Here is a 15591-nt window from a genome sequence, read left to right as displayed (position 1 = left end):
CCTCCTTCTACGTCCTGACTCACTGGACCTGGCGTGCGCAGGAAGAATCCCTTGGCTTTTCTGACAGCTGAGACTGTAATCGGTACTCTCACTGGCACGACCGAAGTGTGCCATAACTTTCCTGTCACCCAGAATGGTCTGGAATTTTGGCCAATCAGCGGCACTGTACTAGCTGTCCAATCAGAAGCGCTGTTGAATAGAGGTGCGCGCCCTAGCCAATCTCGCGAGATTATCTTTCCACGGCCATCCGGAACTTGTTATGAGTTGCTGGGTCCGAGGCCGTCTTCATGGTGTGGGCTGCGGTGTCCGTGAGGAGGACTCCTGGGATCTGGGAATGGTGAGTGCCGCTGGGGGCGGTCGGGAGACGGTAGCGTCGGGACCGCGGCGGGCAGGGTTAGTCAGCGCGGGACGGGGCTGCGCCGCGCGGGGCTCCGCAGGGAGGCCAGCCCCGGAGGCGAGCACCGACTGGTGAGGGCAGAAAGACGAGCCGGGACAGAGGGGTTTCGGGCAGCGCCTTCATCCCCTCGAGGCCACCGTATTTGAGTCGGGGCGGGGTGCGGAGCTCGGCCGGAAGTGAAGTGGAGGACCTGAGTTTTAGCGAGCTGAGCGAGGGTCGGGCCGCTAGGTGGGGCTCTAAGGTAACGCTTCAGCCTTCTGCAGTGCAAGGAGAGGAGGGGAAGTAGTATATAAACGGGGCGGGGGTGTTGGGCGCTGTTCTCCAGCTCTTTCTGCGTTGTTGGGGGTTGTTCAGGTTTGCATTTCTTCCCACTGGTGAGGGATTTGTCGGTGTCTGAGTTTTGTGAGTAGCAGGGTGTTGTCCACCTGGTTTTGCGTGAGATTTGGGGCTGGTGTTGGATGAAGTGTAGGGTCTGCCTGGCCCTGAATCTTGACTGGGCGTTGTGAGATTTTATCAAGGCTTTTCTGTGGGCCCTGTGGTAAGCTTTGGTAGACGAGGAGAGGAGTGGTCAGTCCCACTGAGGTAGAACAAATAAAAGACAGAAAGGAGACAAGGAACCACAACTGAAAATTGTATTTTTAAAAACTCTGCAGCTTCCAAAACACAGCCGAAATTTCCTAAGGCCATAAATTGGCTCGATTAAGAAAGTAAGGACTAGGAGCCTGGTCCTGAGATAAGGACAGCCTCAATGTCAACAGTCCTTGGCTGGATTTACACTTGTCCCTACCAGACCCATCGTTAAAAGACCAGAAGTTGGCCCAATTAGGAAAGCGGGTGAGGAGGGGTACTAGAAAGGAATGTGTGTAAATTGTTTTTAAGGTATAAGACAGAGGCTTGGTACAAAGTGGTTTGGAGATAAAGCCGTCAGCCACCATAATAGAGACGGGTCCTCTAATGAAGGTCCCTCATCTTTCCATAAAACTGAAAATGTCACTTATATCCAAACAAAAGAGATCAGCTTACCTGCTACTATTAGACAACCCTAGGCTCTTTTGTAGTGATGGAGACAGCAGGAGTTTCAGAACGAGGGCCTAGTTCAGCTGTCAGCAGCAAGTCCTCTCTTGTTCTGAAGGCATTGTGGATTAATCCTCATTTATTACTGTCTCTCATTGTCCCTGTACTGTTCCAGTTGTTGGTCTTATCTCATCCCATAGTGGGGGGAAAGTAATTGATGATTTAGAGTAAGTCATGTAGCCTTTTAGTATCAGCAGAAAGTGAAAAAAGAGCAAAGACCTCAACCTTTTGGCTAGGACTGTCAACCCTTTAAAACTTTATGTGGGCTTGCATAACAAATTTTCTTAGTGCACATAGAAAGCAACAAGAGATCAGTTTAACCCTGTAATTGTAGTTTAGAATTATCCCAAAACTGTTTATAAAAAATGCTTTAGTCCCATATATCCAATAAAATTTTTAACTTAAAGAATTTAAATGTGAATTTACCCATCAAAGATGTTTCACTTATGGGCCCTCATTACCATTTTTATAGGCTGTCCTGAAGGTATTTTCTCTTGGCATCCTGAGATAGGAGTTAACTTTAGATTATTATTTGTCAGAATCCAGGGTAGGCTGTGTGTAACCCAAGAGCTTCTTGTTAGCTGGTATTTGGCCTTTTATTTTGACTGTCTGTACGATGTTGAGTTTAGACTTAAGCCTGAGTTCAGACTGATGGTTCAGACCTTGGGCAATTACCTAAAATTAGGATGTTTTGCCCAGGATGGATTAGAATAACCCTTTTTCTTTTAGCTTAGTTTGTAATATCTCTGTTATTCTAACACTATAAAGTTACACCAAGGCAGAAAGGGCATCAGAGAATGGAGAGGGAGAGAGAATGGAGAGGGAGAGAGACTGGAGGCTAAACTGGGGCTGGAGGGTGGCCAAAATCCCGATGTGTTTTACTTTGGAAGAGGTTAAAGAGAGAGCAGGGAACATAAATGTGGATAATGTTTTTTGCCCCAGCATGTCATGGAGGGAGAGGACAGAGGCCAGCTGGGGTTCTGGTTTTGGAGGGAGTTGTTGGGAAGAAGAGCAGGTAGTGGACAGAGAAGGAGGGTGAAGAGGGAAGAGAGAGGGATGGAAGGAGGCCCTGGTGGTGAGGTTGGAGAGGAAGGGGCTGAGGTTGAGGGGTGTGTGGCACTGAGGGCATGTGGATGGTGGATCACATTTAGGTTTAAGGGTAGAGTTGGAGTCAGGTCTGGGTTAATCATGAAGAGTACAGGACTGACAGAGAGTACCTATGATGGTGAAAGAAAGCCTGCACATAAGAAAGTTTGGACCACTTGCCATTGCACCGGGTGAATCTGAGTCTCAAAGAGTTCAGCAGACAAAGTGCTTCTGTTCAAGTTACTGATCATTATTTTCTAATAGGTACTGTGGCGAAACTGTTACAAATAAAATAAGTTTTTTGGTTTTTAAGATGTTTAAGGAGACAGAACAGAGGTGAGTCTTTGAGCACTCGGGGCTGCACTGGAGTTGACTGTGATGGAGTGACTGAGACCTCTAGGAGGATGGAAGAGAAAACAGCAGAGACACGGGCATCCCTGTTCTCTGAGCATGCTCACAGTAACAGGGGCCACCACCAGGAAACCAGTGTCCCAGGCTTCCTCAGGGGCCAGGCCAAAGGGACAGTACCCAGGCCAGGGAAAGACCAAGGTTTTTAGATGGACAGAAGACAAGGGACAAGGTCCTCTGGAGGAGACCCGGAGACACACCAGCACTTGGCAGGTGCCGTATGGAAGAATGACAACGGCAAGGGCAGCCTTTATGCCTCAGTGGCCTCCCAAAGGTCTCCCTGGTCTTTGCACCAAGATGTCAGGTGAGTTGAAGACCCAGAAACAACCAGTGGTGGCAGAAAGACGTGTTAGGGCAACAGCATGTTGAGGGTCTGCAGGAGACTGCAGCATCCCCACCCCTAAAGGCACGGTGGCTGCATTGAAGTCTGGGGTAGGGAGTGAATTGGAGGACCTAACTTAGTTTTTTGAGCAAGAATTGAAACCTAGATTAAAAATTGGGCTATTAGGGGGAGTTTATCTAAGCTAACACCTGAGAAAGAAAAAACTTTAAATACAGGGTGTCCTGTGTTTCCCAGGCTGGCCTCGAACTCAGAATCCTGCCACAGCCTTTGAGTGGCTGGAACGAAGACTCCATCACCCAAGCCTCTCCTGAGATTCTGAGTAGAGGATGCAGAGTCTCAGCTCCTTCTGGGTCCGAGTCTGTGGCCCACCTGGATGGACGGGTCAGGCCCACTGTCAGCGCCTGAGGTGGCCAGAGAGAGGGAGAGCGGGAGAGAGCTGCACAGACTGCCTCCTATAGCAGGTAACTCGCTGTGAGTCACTCACCAGCCCAGGAATCAGACGGACAGAGTGGTCTTGGAGGAGGGCTAAGCTCTAATCTCATTTCAGAGGTCTACCTGGTCACACCTCCTAAAATCTAGTGGAGATTGAATTTCCCAAAGGACAAACCACATTCAACCCATTGCAGGAGAAAGGGTCCCCTTGCTGGGGTTGTGCTTGTTGTTTCTGGACATTGTTTTTAGGAAAGGAAATGCCAGTTGAGGTAGATGACTTTATCTGAAAGGAGGGTTGCAATAGAGGGAAGGCCCCAAATGTAAGTTCTTTAAGCATCTCAGGTGTTAGAAAGGGGCCTTTCTTTTGCAAGGAAGAGCAAACAAGAGTAGAGAGAAGGTGGGAGAAGCCACGGTTCTTGGCATTTGCATGTAATCACAGCACTTTGGGAGGCTGAGGCAGAATTGTGAGTTGAAGGCCAGGCTGAGCTATTTAGTGAGACCCTGCCTCAAAAAAAAGCAGATAGGAGGAGGGGGATGATGCTTAGTGGCCACCTCAGCTCCTAGACCACAGAATGATTTCCCCTAGGTTCAGCCTGCCCTCATGGTGGCGATCTGGAAGGGGCTGTGTGCTACTGACCCTGGCTGAGCGGGGCTCAAGAGTCACAGGTGTGAGAGAGAGCGTCAGGGCTGTTATGTTCATGTGTGCTTTGTTCCTGCTGGCAAGTTCAGCTGTTCCTAAGGTGAAGAACAGGAATTTGAAAAGCCGGTCTGCCTTGTCCTTTTAAAAAGGGCCACTAACTCCGTGTAGTAGGAAAGATGTGTCCTTGCAGGCAGCTGCTCCTCCAGGATGAAAGCTCTGGGTGGAGCGAGTTCAGCGTCTTCAGCTGTTTTCTGGAGCTGCTCTAGTGACTGCAGTTCGTGGCAGTTGAGAAAGCCTGTGAGGGTCTGGTGCAGAAAAAGAGGCCTTTGCATTTTTCCTGTTGGGAAAGGGTTTAGGAATATGAGAGTTTATTTGAGTCTGTGGTGTAATAACATATATTTGGTCTTTGGCCCCAATATCTGGCCCTGAGGTCCTATGACCTTAGACTTTCGTGGCTGACTGGTTCGTAACAAGCTCCAGTCAGGAAATGAGTGAGTTGGTGGCAGTGAAGTATCTCGGGGTGCTGTAGTTAGTTTCAGGTTGGGGCTGGTGACCTGACATTGTAAACACTGTGTGGTGCTTTGGACTGGCGTCCACAGTGGGAGCACAGTGCAGGACCCTGGGCTTTGGGGTCTCTGCTAACTCTGCAGGGTGTCGTAACTGCGTTGTTGGCCACCTGTTTGGTGTTGGAGACTTGGCTGGTTTCAGGAAGCACCACACATTCTGTGTCAGCAGTGATGTGAGAAGACACTGAAAGTCAGCCCCTTGCAGGCTGCCTGCTCAGTGCATAGGGTGAGCGCAGGTTCTGGCGGAAGATGCCTGTTTCGTGCTGAGAGGGGAGAGTAGGGCGTGTGTGCTCCTGAAACTTTTGGCTTCTCGAGTTTTGTCACCACTACCTCAGTGTGAGCCACCTTTTGCTACCTCCCTACTAGTAGAAGGTTCTCCAGGCATGGGTTATGTTTGTAATACTACTGTATTCGCAAGAGGGTGAAGCAGGCTGCTTTTTAAAGCTTTTTTCTTTCCTTTCCTTAGTAGAATCTTGTTGCCATAAAGTTTACATAAGCATTCAGGCATTTTATTTCATGATTTGAGCACAAGATTGTGATTTTCTCATTTGGAATTTTGGTGGATATAGTGATAAGATCTGAAGACTCCCAAGAGAATTATTTGTTTATACTAAGTTTAAATAAGTACATATATGCACTTTTCGGTATCACCGTGCGGATAAAACTAGCCATGATCACATGAAACTGGTATAATGCACCTCTGCACCCAGCGCCATCTGTAGGGTTTTCTTTATAACATACCTTCTCTTTTTCATGAAGTAAAAGGTTTACCTGGTATTGCCTCTTGAATTTGGAAGGATCCAATACCCAGCTAATACACTACTATGCATGTTATGCATAGAAGCGATGTTTGTAGTTTCCTTCCTTTGCTCTGTTGGACCTCTGATGCAGGCGAGGCTTTTTATCTTTTTCCCTTTCCCTTTCCTTTTCCCTTTCCAGCTTGCTGTGTAGTTTTGGGTGGCCATGAGCTCACTATGTAGCTCCAGCTGGCCTTGAACTCACATATCAGCCATTTCTTTCACTCATTTCCCTGCTTATGGGATTAGATTTTTTGAAGATTATTTTTTGATGTTTTTGACAACATCATTCTTGATTTTTCTGCAAATGTTAATGCTTTATAAATTTTTGCACAGTATGAGTCACTGACTCGTGTGTTAACTTCTCATTTGGTGTTACCGTTCCTATATGTACATTCATTTATTGTGTGATTTATCAATTCTTGGGATAATCTGAGTTACGGTGTTTCACAGCATCTCTGTGTGATTATATGTTGCTTTATATCAGTGACCACTGGTGATGAGCATTATTTCTAGAGGGACCTTTCTCATTTTCTGTGAAATCCTTTCCATTTTGTTTTGTTTTGGTTGTTTGGTTTGGTTTTCTATTTGTTTCTCCTGTGCCATGTAACTGGCATGTTTTCATTGAACATCCATTTCTTCACTGCCATGTAGCAAAATTATGTACTTTTGTATGTTGACTTCATGTTGAACAAACTTGGTACTAGGTTTTTTTGTTGGTTCTTTGGGATTTTCTACACAGTCGTATATCTACTGCCAATGACAAGTTTATTTCTTGCTTGTCGTTCTCAATAATACTTTTATATTTCTTTCTTGCTTTCTGGTCATTCTGTATATATTGTTAATGATCTTAGGAATTGTGTTCTTTAGTTTGTGGAAGTGATGGATTACATTAATTCCTTTCTCAATGTTTTCGTAGTTCTTACTTGGTCCTCGTTTATAGTTCCTGTTATAAGTTGTTATGTAGGAGTTGGTATTATTTGTGAAGTATTCTGTGTCTGTGTTCAGAAGAGGACTTGATCTACTATATTTTACCTTGTCTGACCTTTATTCAATTTTGGTATCATTGTAGTTTTGCTTCATAGCATAAAATGTTACCTCTTCTGTTTCCTGGAAGACATTGTGGGAAATTGGTGTGACTTCTTCCATGTTAGACAGAGTAAATCATTGTATTCTTGTGGGCCTTGCCCTTTTTGTTTTGGATAGTTACTTCTTACTGTTTTAACGTCTTTAATACATATACTTCAATTTGTATTGTCTCAGCTGGTGTGCTTTTAAGTAAATTGTTGCTTAGCACAGATCAGTTCATTTCACCCAGGTTGTTAAGTTTATGGGCGTGGAATTCTTCATAATACTCATTTATTGTCCCTTTAAGGTCCACGGAAGTAGTGTCTACTGCCTGTGTTTCATTTCTGATGTTCGTAATTTGTATGTTCTCTGCTCTTTTAGTTATTTTGCCTGAGTTTTTATTAGTTTTATTGATCTTTTAAGAGAATTGGGTTTTAGTTTCATTAATACCCTCTTGGTTTCTTCTCTGTAATTTTATTGATGTCTTTACTAACCATTATTTCTTTCTCCTTGATTTGGCTTGTCTTAGTCTTCCTTGGGTTTGCAGGAGTGGAGACTTAGTGGGGAATTAGTTTATTGCATTTAGGTCATTCTCCTCTTCATTAGATTAGGAGTCACCTATGTACTGCCTTTCCCTCATCCCACAGATTTGGTTAAAATGACTCACTTATTTTTATGTGTTTTTAAAATATTTTATTTCTTATGTGACTTGTTTTTGACTTGTATTATGTAGATGTTTGTGGGTTAATCTCCAGTTGGATGGAGCTATCCATGTGCTCCATTTAATTTCTAATATAGGAGGAGAGGATTTTATATGTTGCTATTCCTTTACATTTGTTAAAGTGTATTTTGTAACTTAGAACATAGTCTGTGTGGGTGAATATTCTATATGATTTAAAAATGAATGTGTGTTCTTTTTTAGGTGGAGTATTAATAACATAGATCAATAATTTTCGTTTTTGGTGCTGCTAGTTTTTGCCTCATATAATTTTGATGCTCTCTGTATGGGAATGTACATTAAGGATTGAGAACTGACTGCTTTGTCATTATTTAATCCCTATATTGCTTCCTTTTGTTTCCTTGAGGTACTCCTACCTGATCAGTCTGAAGCTGTTAGGTTTCTTTCAGATAGTGCTAGAAGTGTATCTGTCTGCATAACTTAATACTTAATCTTTGTTGTTATCCTATTTTTAAAATGTTTACCTACTTAAATGTTAAAAGGTTTAATTGACATAAAATCAAATGCATTGATAAGTTGAAATATGATGCTTGTACAGATTTTGAAGTGGTTGAACTGAGCTAATTTTCCAATTCCATTAGTTCATGTGTCTGTAAGTTTTTCTGATGTAACACTGAAAATGTAATCTTTTGGTATTTTCCAGTGAACAATACAAAGGTAGTAACTATACCTTCCATGTTGTGTAATGGATCTCTTGAAGTTGTCCTTCCTATCCACCTGAAATTCTGAAACCTTTGAATAGTACCTCCCTAACTCTCCCTTCAATATATCTATCTTTAAAATGTTTTTTCAGGTAGAGCACAAAAAGTGACATCTTTTCTAATGGACTATCACTCTTTTTTGTTTGTTGATTTGGTTTGGTTCGGTTCTTTGAGAGGGAATCGTGCTATGTGTATAGGGCAGGCTAGCCTTGAACTCGCTGAGTAGCCCAGGATGGCCTCAAACTCGTGGCAATCCTGCTTCAGCCTCCTCAGTACTGGAATTCTGTGTGTGCCACCATCCTGGGCTTGTGGGGTTTTTTACTTTAATTGGTACGTATTTAGATAATTCACAGTTAAAGTGATTAGTGATATATTTAGATTACATGTACTATATTGTGACTTACCACAGCAATTTTTCTCTTGTCTCCATTGTGGGAACCTGATAGGATGTCTGGAGGTAAAACTTACATACACATCCACTTAAAACTAGACATTCTGTATTTTTTACCCGACTATAGCATTTTATCAGGGACAGTTTAGGGTTCTTTTCTTTTGTTCTTCTGGGCTTCCATCCAGAGGGTTCTCTTGGTCTGCCTTTTTCACTACTTTGGGGACAGTGCTTTGCCTATTGACCTTAGTTGTCCTGGGGTTTTGTTTAAGTTGTCTTGATATTTCTCCATTCTCTTTTAAATCATTTTATACTGTTGGGTTTTTTCTTCCTTTGGGACATCAAATATACTTGTTTCCTACAAGTTTTTAGTCATTTCACAGTGTCAGCGATATCCATTCACAACTAATCTAGTTTTTGGTAAGGCTGACATAAGTGACTCTGTCTTGATTTTGACAACCCTAAAGCTTTCTTTGTATTTCTCCTTTGTCTTTGTGATTGTCTCTCTGGAGACATTGCTGATGTGTCATCCTGTAGTTACATTGTTAGCATCCCCCATTAGTGTACTGCAGTTCTTGTTGCTGGCCTTATTTTATCCCACAGAAAAGATCTGGAGAGGACATGAGTGTGAACAGAGAGAAAGAATACAACCACCAAGTTGTGTAGTAAATGTTTGAGATTCACAGCATCATGTGAATTCCTCCTAAATTGAATATAGATCACTGCTGCTGTCAGTCTCACTGTTCCTTCTGAAACATATTTGGGATGTTTTAGGAGTCAGTGACCTTTGAGGATGTGGCTGTGAACTTCACCCAGGAGGAATGGACTTTGCTGAAGCCTTCCCAGAAGAATCTCTACAGAGCTGTGATGCGGGAGACCGTCTGGAACCTGGCCTGTATAGGTAAGGGGAACCTCACCTCTTATTTAGAGAATAAATATTTCTTGCTCACCAGTGCTGTTCAAAAAGTGTTAGAATATGAGAAACAAACATTTTGGAGAAAAAATTTGGCATGGTCACACTAGAATATGCACCTGGAATGTAGCAATTTTTATATAATACAATTATTTATCATAATTTTCTGGTGTCTGCATTTTAGGTCAAAAATGGCAATTCCAGACCGTTGAAGATAAAAACAAAACTCTCAACAGAAACCTAAGGTAACTTCCACTCACAAGAGAAAGCATTGTTCCTCACAAAATTTGGAGTGACAGGAAATATTTTTTAAAAGCATAAAAAACAGTCCCTCCTTCAAAATGATTTCCTCTCAGCATTTTTTCCTTAAACTACGTACAGATTGAGCGTCCTTATTCCAAACCATTCAAAATCCTAAATGCTGCAATGTCCTAAACTCTTGAGCACCAACAAGATGCCACAAGTGGTATGTTCAGATTGTTCAATGTATACAAATTTTGTTACATGCCTAGAATTATTTAAAATGTATACAGCTACTTTTAGGCTTTCCATATAAGGAGCATATAAAACAAATAAATTTTTTGTTTGCACTTGGCTTACATTTCCAGATATAATGTATATGCTGATACTTCAAAATCCAAAACACTTCCTCTGCCAAGCTTTTTTTAAAAGTAGAGTCTCGCTGGCTAGTTCAGGCTGGCTTTGAACTCACTGTGTAGCCCAGGCTGGCCTTGGACTTGTGGTGCTCCTCTTGCCTCAGCTTCCTAGTGCTGGGATTACAGTGCCACCACGCTCTGCCCTCCCATGCATTTCAGATGTGTGATTCTAAATCTGTATGTAAATGTAACTTAGATGTTCAGTGTTTGCACTGTAGTTACCTTGGAAACAGTACCAGGAAACCTCCATGACTGTCAGCGCTTTGATACACACCCTTTTCAAGCATTCAGTTCATTCAGGGATAAAGCTGACACATTTCTGATGACATTAAAATATAAATATAAATCTAGTACTTATTAGTAAATGTAAAGTCATAAGCAAGCCTCTTGGTAATGTGTTGCTCTTTTATTACAGACATCAAGTGCTATAGAGATTCTCTAAACACAGAGAAAGTAAACAACATGGAGAAACATTCAGCAAGACTCCAAATCATAGAGTGAACAAGAAAGCTTCTAGGGTAAAACAGTGTAAAAGCCATGTGTTGAAAGAAGTGGCCAGTAGTTTTTCAGTGGACATCATAATTAACAATGGACACAGGCCATCTGGATATCAGGAATGTACAGAGAGGCCCCATGAATGTAAAAAATGTGATAAAGCTTTTAAGTGGCCCTGTGACCTTCGAAATCATGAAAGGACTCACACCGGAGAAAAACCTTATGCATGTATGCAGTGTGGGAAAACCTTTGCTTGTTCCACCTACTTTCGAAGACATGCACAAATTCACACTGGAGAAAAACCCTACATATGCCAGCAATGTGGGAAGTCCTTCCGGTGTTTTAGTTTCCTTGAAATACATGAAAGAATCCACACTGGGGAGAAACCTTTTGCATGTAAGCACTGTGCAAAAGCCTTCACTCGTGCCAGTACTCTGCGAATACATGAAAGAAACCACAATGGAGAGAAACCTTATGTGTGTGAGCTATGTGGGAAAGCTTTCCAAGAGTACAGCAAAATGCTAAGGCATGGAAAAACTCACAATGGGGACAGACACTGTGCATGTGAGGAATGTGGGAGAGTCTTCAGGAGCTACGGTTACTTGCAAAATCATATAAGGACTCACACTCGCCAGAAACCCTAAATATAGAATGTGAGAAGCCTCTTTATCCCACAGCCACCATAGCACAAATGAGAATGCCTAGAGCAGGGGCCTCTTGTCAGGGTAGATTGAGGAAAGCCTCTAGCACCTGGGTTCCATTGACAGGGTTGAAAGAACACAGTACAGAGAAAAACGTTAGAACAGATGTGCAAAAATCTTTAGTTGGTCCTCACGTAAGAATGTATGCTGGATTGAAACCCTGTGAATGAGAAAAATATCAGAGAGATGCCAGTTGTAATAGTTTTGGGGTCCTGTAAAAGTTCTTGTCCTGAAAGCTTATGAATTTAAGTAATACAAAGAGCATAATGCCATACCTGACCTGAAGGAAACCTAAAATTTACGTTAATAATGCATCCATCATTGGTTCTCTTTTTGGGCAGAACATGTTTGAGCTAGTCAGATTACTGTCGTTAGGTAGCAGATTCTAGATGTTTCTTACATTTTGCATATTTTTATAACTGTGAATGTGCTTTGTTTTACCTGTTTTAGGACACATGTACAAAATACCTTTGTTTTGTCTTGATCTATCCTAATCTCTGAGGAGCATCATTTGATGCTGTGTGTAACTTCATAAGGTGCAACCTTGTAGATGTGAGGCCTACTGAATTCTCAGCCTTTTTTTTCCTTCTACTTATTATCTAAACACTAAATCATTTCCTGCAATGTATAAGTATACTGTTCTCCATAAATGCACATGCTCTTGAACCTAGGGTGGGATGACATTTCTATAAACCCATGGTGAGAAAATATTAAAACTTGAAGAAACAGTACACCTAACCCACTCGGCATCAATGGTGTGTCCTAAAATATGCTCATATGCTCACATCACTTAAAAAGCCCATGACTATGCAGAATCATCTAACAGGTCTGTGAAATGAAGAGGTGTTGCAAATGTCATATAATTTATTCAGTATAGGCAATGTGTCATGTGGATTGCTTACCTTCACGATCATGTGTGCTTCTGCCCAGCATCGTGAGAAATAGTTGGCACTACCACTGTCATGAAACTTTAATCTTGAAACTCTACTGGATGCATATCACTTTCCTATCATTGTTAATATCATAAGTCAAACCATCATTAGTTGATGATCATCCTTGATCATCCAGTTAAAATACAAACCTTGACTTAATCTTTAGCAAGCTGTATAATTCATCTGTTAATTCTCCTCTGAGGGTTTAAGGAGAGCAGTATGTTTAGGTAAACTGTCAGATTACCATCCTAGGAAGGGATAGAAAAGGTATCACTGTTGCAGTTAAGCTTTTATTCCTCAGAAGATATGCCTTTCGTGGTAATTTTTCAGCATCCTCACATGCTAGCTTCATAGATTAGAAACATACAGACTTAATCATGAATAACCCAGGCCTTCTGTGCTCTTAGTGTAGAGCTGTTTAAAAATGAGTTGCTGTCATGCTGGTACTTGCTTTTTTGGTAAGAAAAGTAAGGTGGCAAACAGATGGGAAATCTGGTGTTGTTAAGATGGACGTCTAAGCCTTGTGTAGTGACACACTTCCGTAATCCCTGCACTCAGGAGGCTAAGGCAGGAAGATTGCTGCAAGTTCAAGGCCAGCCTGAACTGCATAGTGAAACTGTCTCAAAAAAGACAGAAAAAGAAAGAAAAAAAGATGGACATCTAGAAGCTGTGCTGTCCTCTTTATGTGAAGTCAGTGTGTGAGCAAGTGAGGATGTCATTTTTCTCTTGTTTGCACACCATCCAGTTGTCACTCCAGGTTCAACAGCTGCTTAGCTATGGGTCTGACAATGTGGGGCCTGCAGAGAGGCCTGTTTTGGTGAGATTGATGGTCGTCATAGCCTTTATAAAAATTAAACAGGCATGGAGAATTAGCAGTAGCTGAGTCTCATTGCCTGTGATTATGAGACACTGAGGGCTGAGACTTCCCATTAATTTGGTATACAGGTTGTCTTGGTTACTTTTCTCTCACTGCTGGGACAAAATACCCAACACCCAAAATTAAGGAAGGAAAGGGTTATTTAGCTCACAGTTTGTGGAAGTTTCAGTCCATACTCAGAGGGCAGGGGTTCCTGGTGGCAGAACATAGCAGAACCAACAAGAGCAACAGGGAGGAGTGGCAGCAGGAAGAGCAAGCCTCTTTCCCTCCCTTATAGTATATGCAAGCTACCCACCCCAGGGTGGTTGTAGTGCTCACACCCGTAATCCTAGCATTGGACCATAGATCAGTCATAAACTTCAGAAGCCTGCGCCTATGACTGCATGAGGCTTTGCGGGGACATCCAGACACAAACCATAACATAGGTGTCTGTGGTGCATCTGGTTGATGTCATTTTCAGGTACATGTTTTGTGTTTCCAAATGGTTCTGCTCTGTAGTCTGAGAAAGGGTTATAATTCTGTGCAAAGTGCTAGGCCCCAGTGGGTGTTCTGTGTTAGTGGAGTGACATCCAAGTAAGTCCCCTGATTTTCTCCTTGAAACACCAAGAAAGTTTGGATGCCTCAGGGTTGCTTGTCCAACTGATAAAACTGAAGTGAGCAGAAGACATAGCTTATCATTTTGAGTGAGGATAAAGGAGTATATTTAGCATACTGAGCAAGGGAAACCATATCTATGTGAGTGTAGCTGAGAACATCGCATTTCAATGACCCACAAAACACAGAGTCCATTTTGCTGTTCATAGGTGTCCCTTCTACATGCTGAGACTTTATGTGTCAGGTTTCATTCGTCCTCCAGTGTAAATAAGAATATTGTATACTTAGCTTCTTGGAGATATAAGCCAGTGCTCAGATTTCACCTTGAAAATGACAGATCTCATGCTATTTCAATTCTTCCCCCAAAATCCTGTGTGCAAAATTAATCCCAATGCAAAGGTAATGGGCAGTGGATCCTCCTTTGGAGGTGCTTGTGTCATGAGTGCTGCATCCTTAGGCGTTGATTAATGCCGCTCTTGCCTATCTGCATTCTGCTCTTGAACATACAGCAAAAGTGTTTTCATCAGGTGCTGGTGCCATGATGTTGGTCTTTACAGTGTCAAAGACTATAGGGACATTCTGTTTTTTATGAATTGCCCAGGTGAGGTATTGTTTTATAGCAGTCAAACTAGGACACGTTGAGTGCAGAAAGAGTAATGGCTGCTGCAGCAAGTACCTGAAATACGGAAGTGGCCTTGAAATTAGGGAGTGGACGCTGGAACAATTTTGTTACGAATAATTGGGGTAAAAAGAACTTGCAGTGCTGTAATTGGAACATGGAGGTTGGGCAAGTGAAGGCTCAGAGAAAGAGAAGAGCTACTGAAAATCCTGAATCCGCTTAGAAATCACTTAAGTGACCTTGAGCACAATGTCGATTAGAACATGAATGGCAGAAGCCAGTAATGAATTACTTAGATGAGGAAATATTGTTGGAAACTGGGGAATTGTGCGTTCTTACAGTGCGGCATTTGGCTGGATTTTTTTGTGTCCGAGGACTTATGAAGTGCAAAATTTCTGAGTGACGGACTAGTATATTTGATACAGAAAATCCCAAAGCTTTATTGTTTGAGTGTCTCCGCTGACCTTTCTTAGCACCGTAGAGTGAAAGGTAAAGGCCAGTGGTGACCAGGACACTGGACATTTCTCAGTCTTGCCCTATAAGGAATCAAAGTTTGCCTAGTGGAGAATACCAAGGAAGTGTCCAAGCAAACATGTAGAATATTGGTGTGGACAGAAGGAAGTCAGGATCAAGGCCGTGGAAAAGTGACCCTGAAGTCACTGTGGTGCATTCCATCACTGCCCCAGATTGCTAGCACAGAAGGATTTAGCAGCAGGTCCCAGGGTGTCCTTGGTACCGTGAGACTCACTACTAAGGCCACAGTGGGCCTATTTCCTGCGTTTTCATGCAGCACACTTCAGTCACTCCAATATAGGTTTTAGAGGGCCAATATTTAGTTCCATCCACCGCTTCGAAAGGTACAATAACTTGTCCCCTTAGTCTTGGTTATCCATGGCCTTAGAGTAGAAGAACCTGGGAAGGGTGGGTTTCCGCGCCTGTATTTCAAAGAATGTCTCAATCCTCAGGCCCAACAGAACCCTGCCACAGTGGTGGAACGGTTACAGAGACACTGCTTCGGTGAAGCTCGGGATTATGTGGTTGGGCTGCTGCAGCAATTGACCAACAGGGCGGTATCTAGGTGAGAAATGAAAGGGGGCCCCTCTGTGACCGGATAGTTCCTGTGGAGCACAAGCCGTGACAGCCTCAAGAGCAAGATCCATTCATG

The 15591-nt window shown here is 42.7% G+C and overlaps 2 protein-coding genes across 2 annotated transcripts; both read left to right on the top strand.

The window, feature by feature from the left end:
• The first annotated feature begins 229 nt into the window (after positions 1-229).
• On the top strand, positions 230-12074 carry LOC102018966 (zinc finger protein 124-like). The gene is made up of 4 exons (XM_005409478.2): positions 230-337; positions 9414-9540; positions 9737-9797; positions 10624-12074. The coding sequence occupies exons 1-4, from the start codon at positions 260-262 to the stop codon at positions 10637-10639; spliced, it is 282 nt and encodes a 93-aa protein (XP_005409535.1). The 5' UTR covers positions 230-259; the 3' UTR covers positions 10640-12074.
• On the top strand, positions 10642-12142 carry LOC106147183 (zinc finger protein 829-like). Its single transcript, XM_013507305.1, has one exon. The coding sequence runs from the start codon at positions 10934-10936 to the stop codon at positions 11345-11347; it is 414 nt and encodes a 137-aa protein (XP_013362759.1). The 5' UTR covers positions 10642-10933; the 3' UTR covers positions 11348-12142.
• Positions 12143-15591: the final 3449 nt, after the last annotated feature.

The sequence above is a fragment of the Chinchilla lanigera genome, unplaced genomic scaffold (assembly GCF_000276665.1).
Source record: "Chinchilla lanigera isolate Chin_1 unplaced genomic scaffold, ChiLan1.0 scaffold00123, whole genome shotgun sequence".
Lineage (NCBI taxonomy): Eukaryota > Metazoa > Chordata > Mammalia > Rodentia > Chinchillidae > Chinchilla > Chinchilla lanigera.
This window is presented reverse-complemented; position numbering and strand designations above follow the sequence as displayed.

Bases quoted from the DNA above. Each gene is read 5' to 3' on its own strand.
- LOC106147183 (XM_013507305.1), top strand. From the start codon at position 10,934: ATGCAGTGTGGGAAAACCTTTGCTTGTTCCACCTACTTTCGAAGACAT.
- LOC102018966 (XM_005409478.2), top strand. From the start codon at position 260: ATGAGTTGCTGGGTCCGAGGCCGTCTTCATGGTGTGGGCTGCGGTGTC. The intron at 338-9,413 runs GTGAGTGCCGCT...GGGATGTTTTAG, and splicing joins ACTCCTGGGATCTGGGAATG to GAGTCAGTGACCTTTGAGGA. The intron at 9,541-9,736 runs GTAAGGGGAACC...TCTGCATTTTAG, and splicing joins CTGGAACCTGGCCTGTATAG to GTCAAAAATGGCAATTCCAG.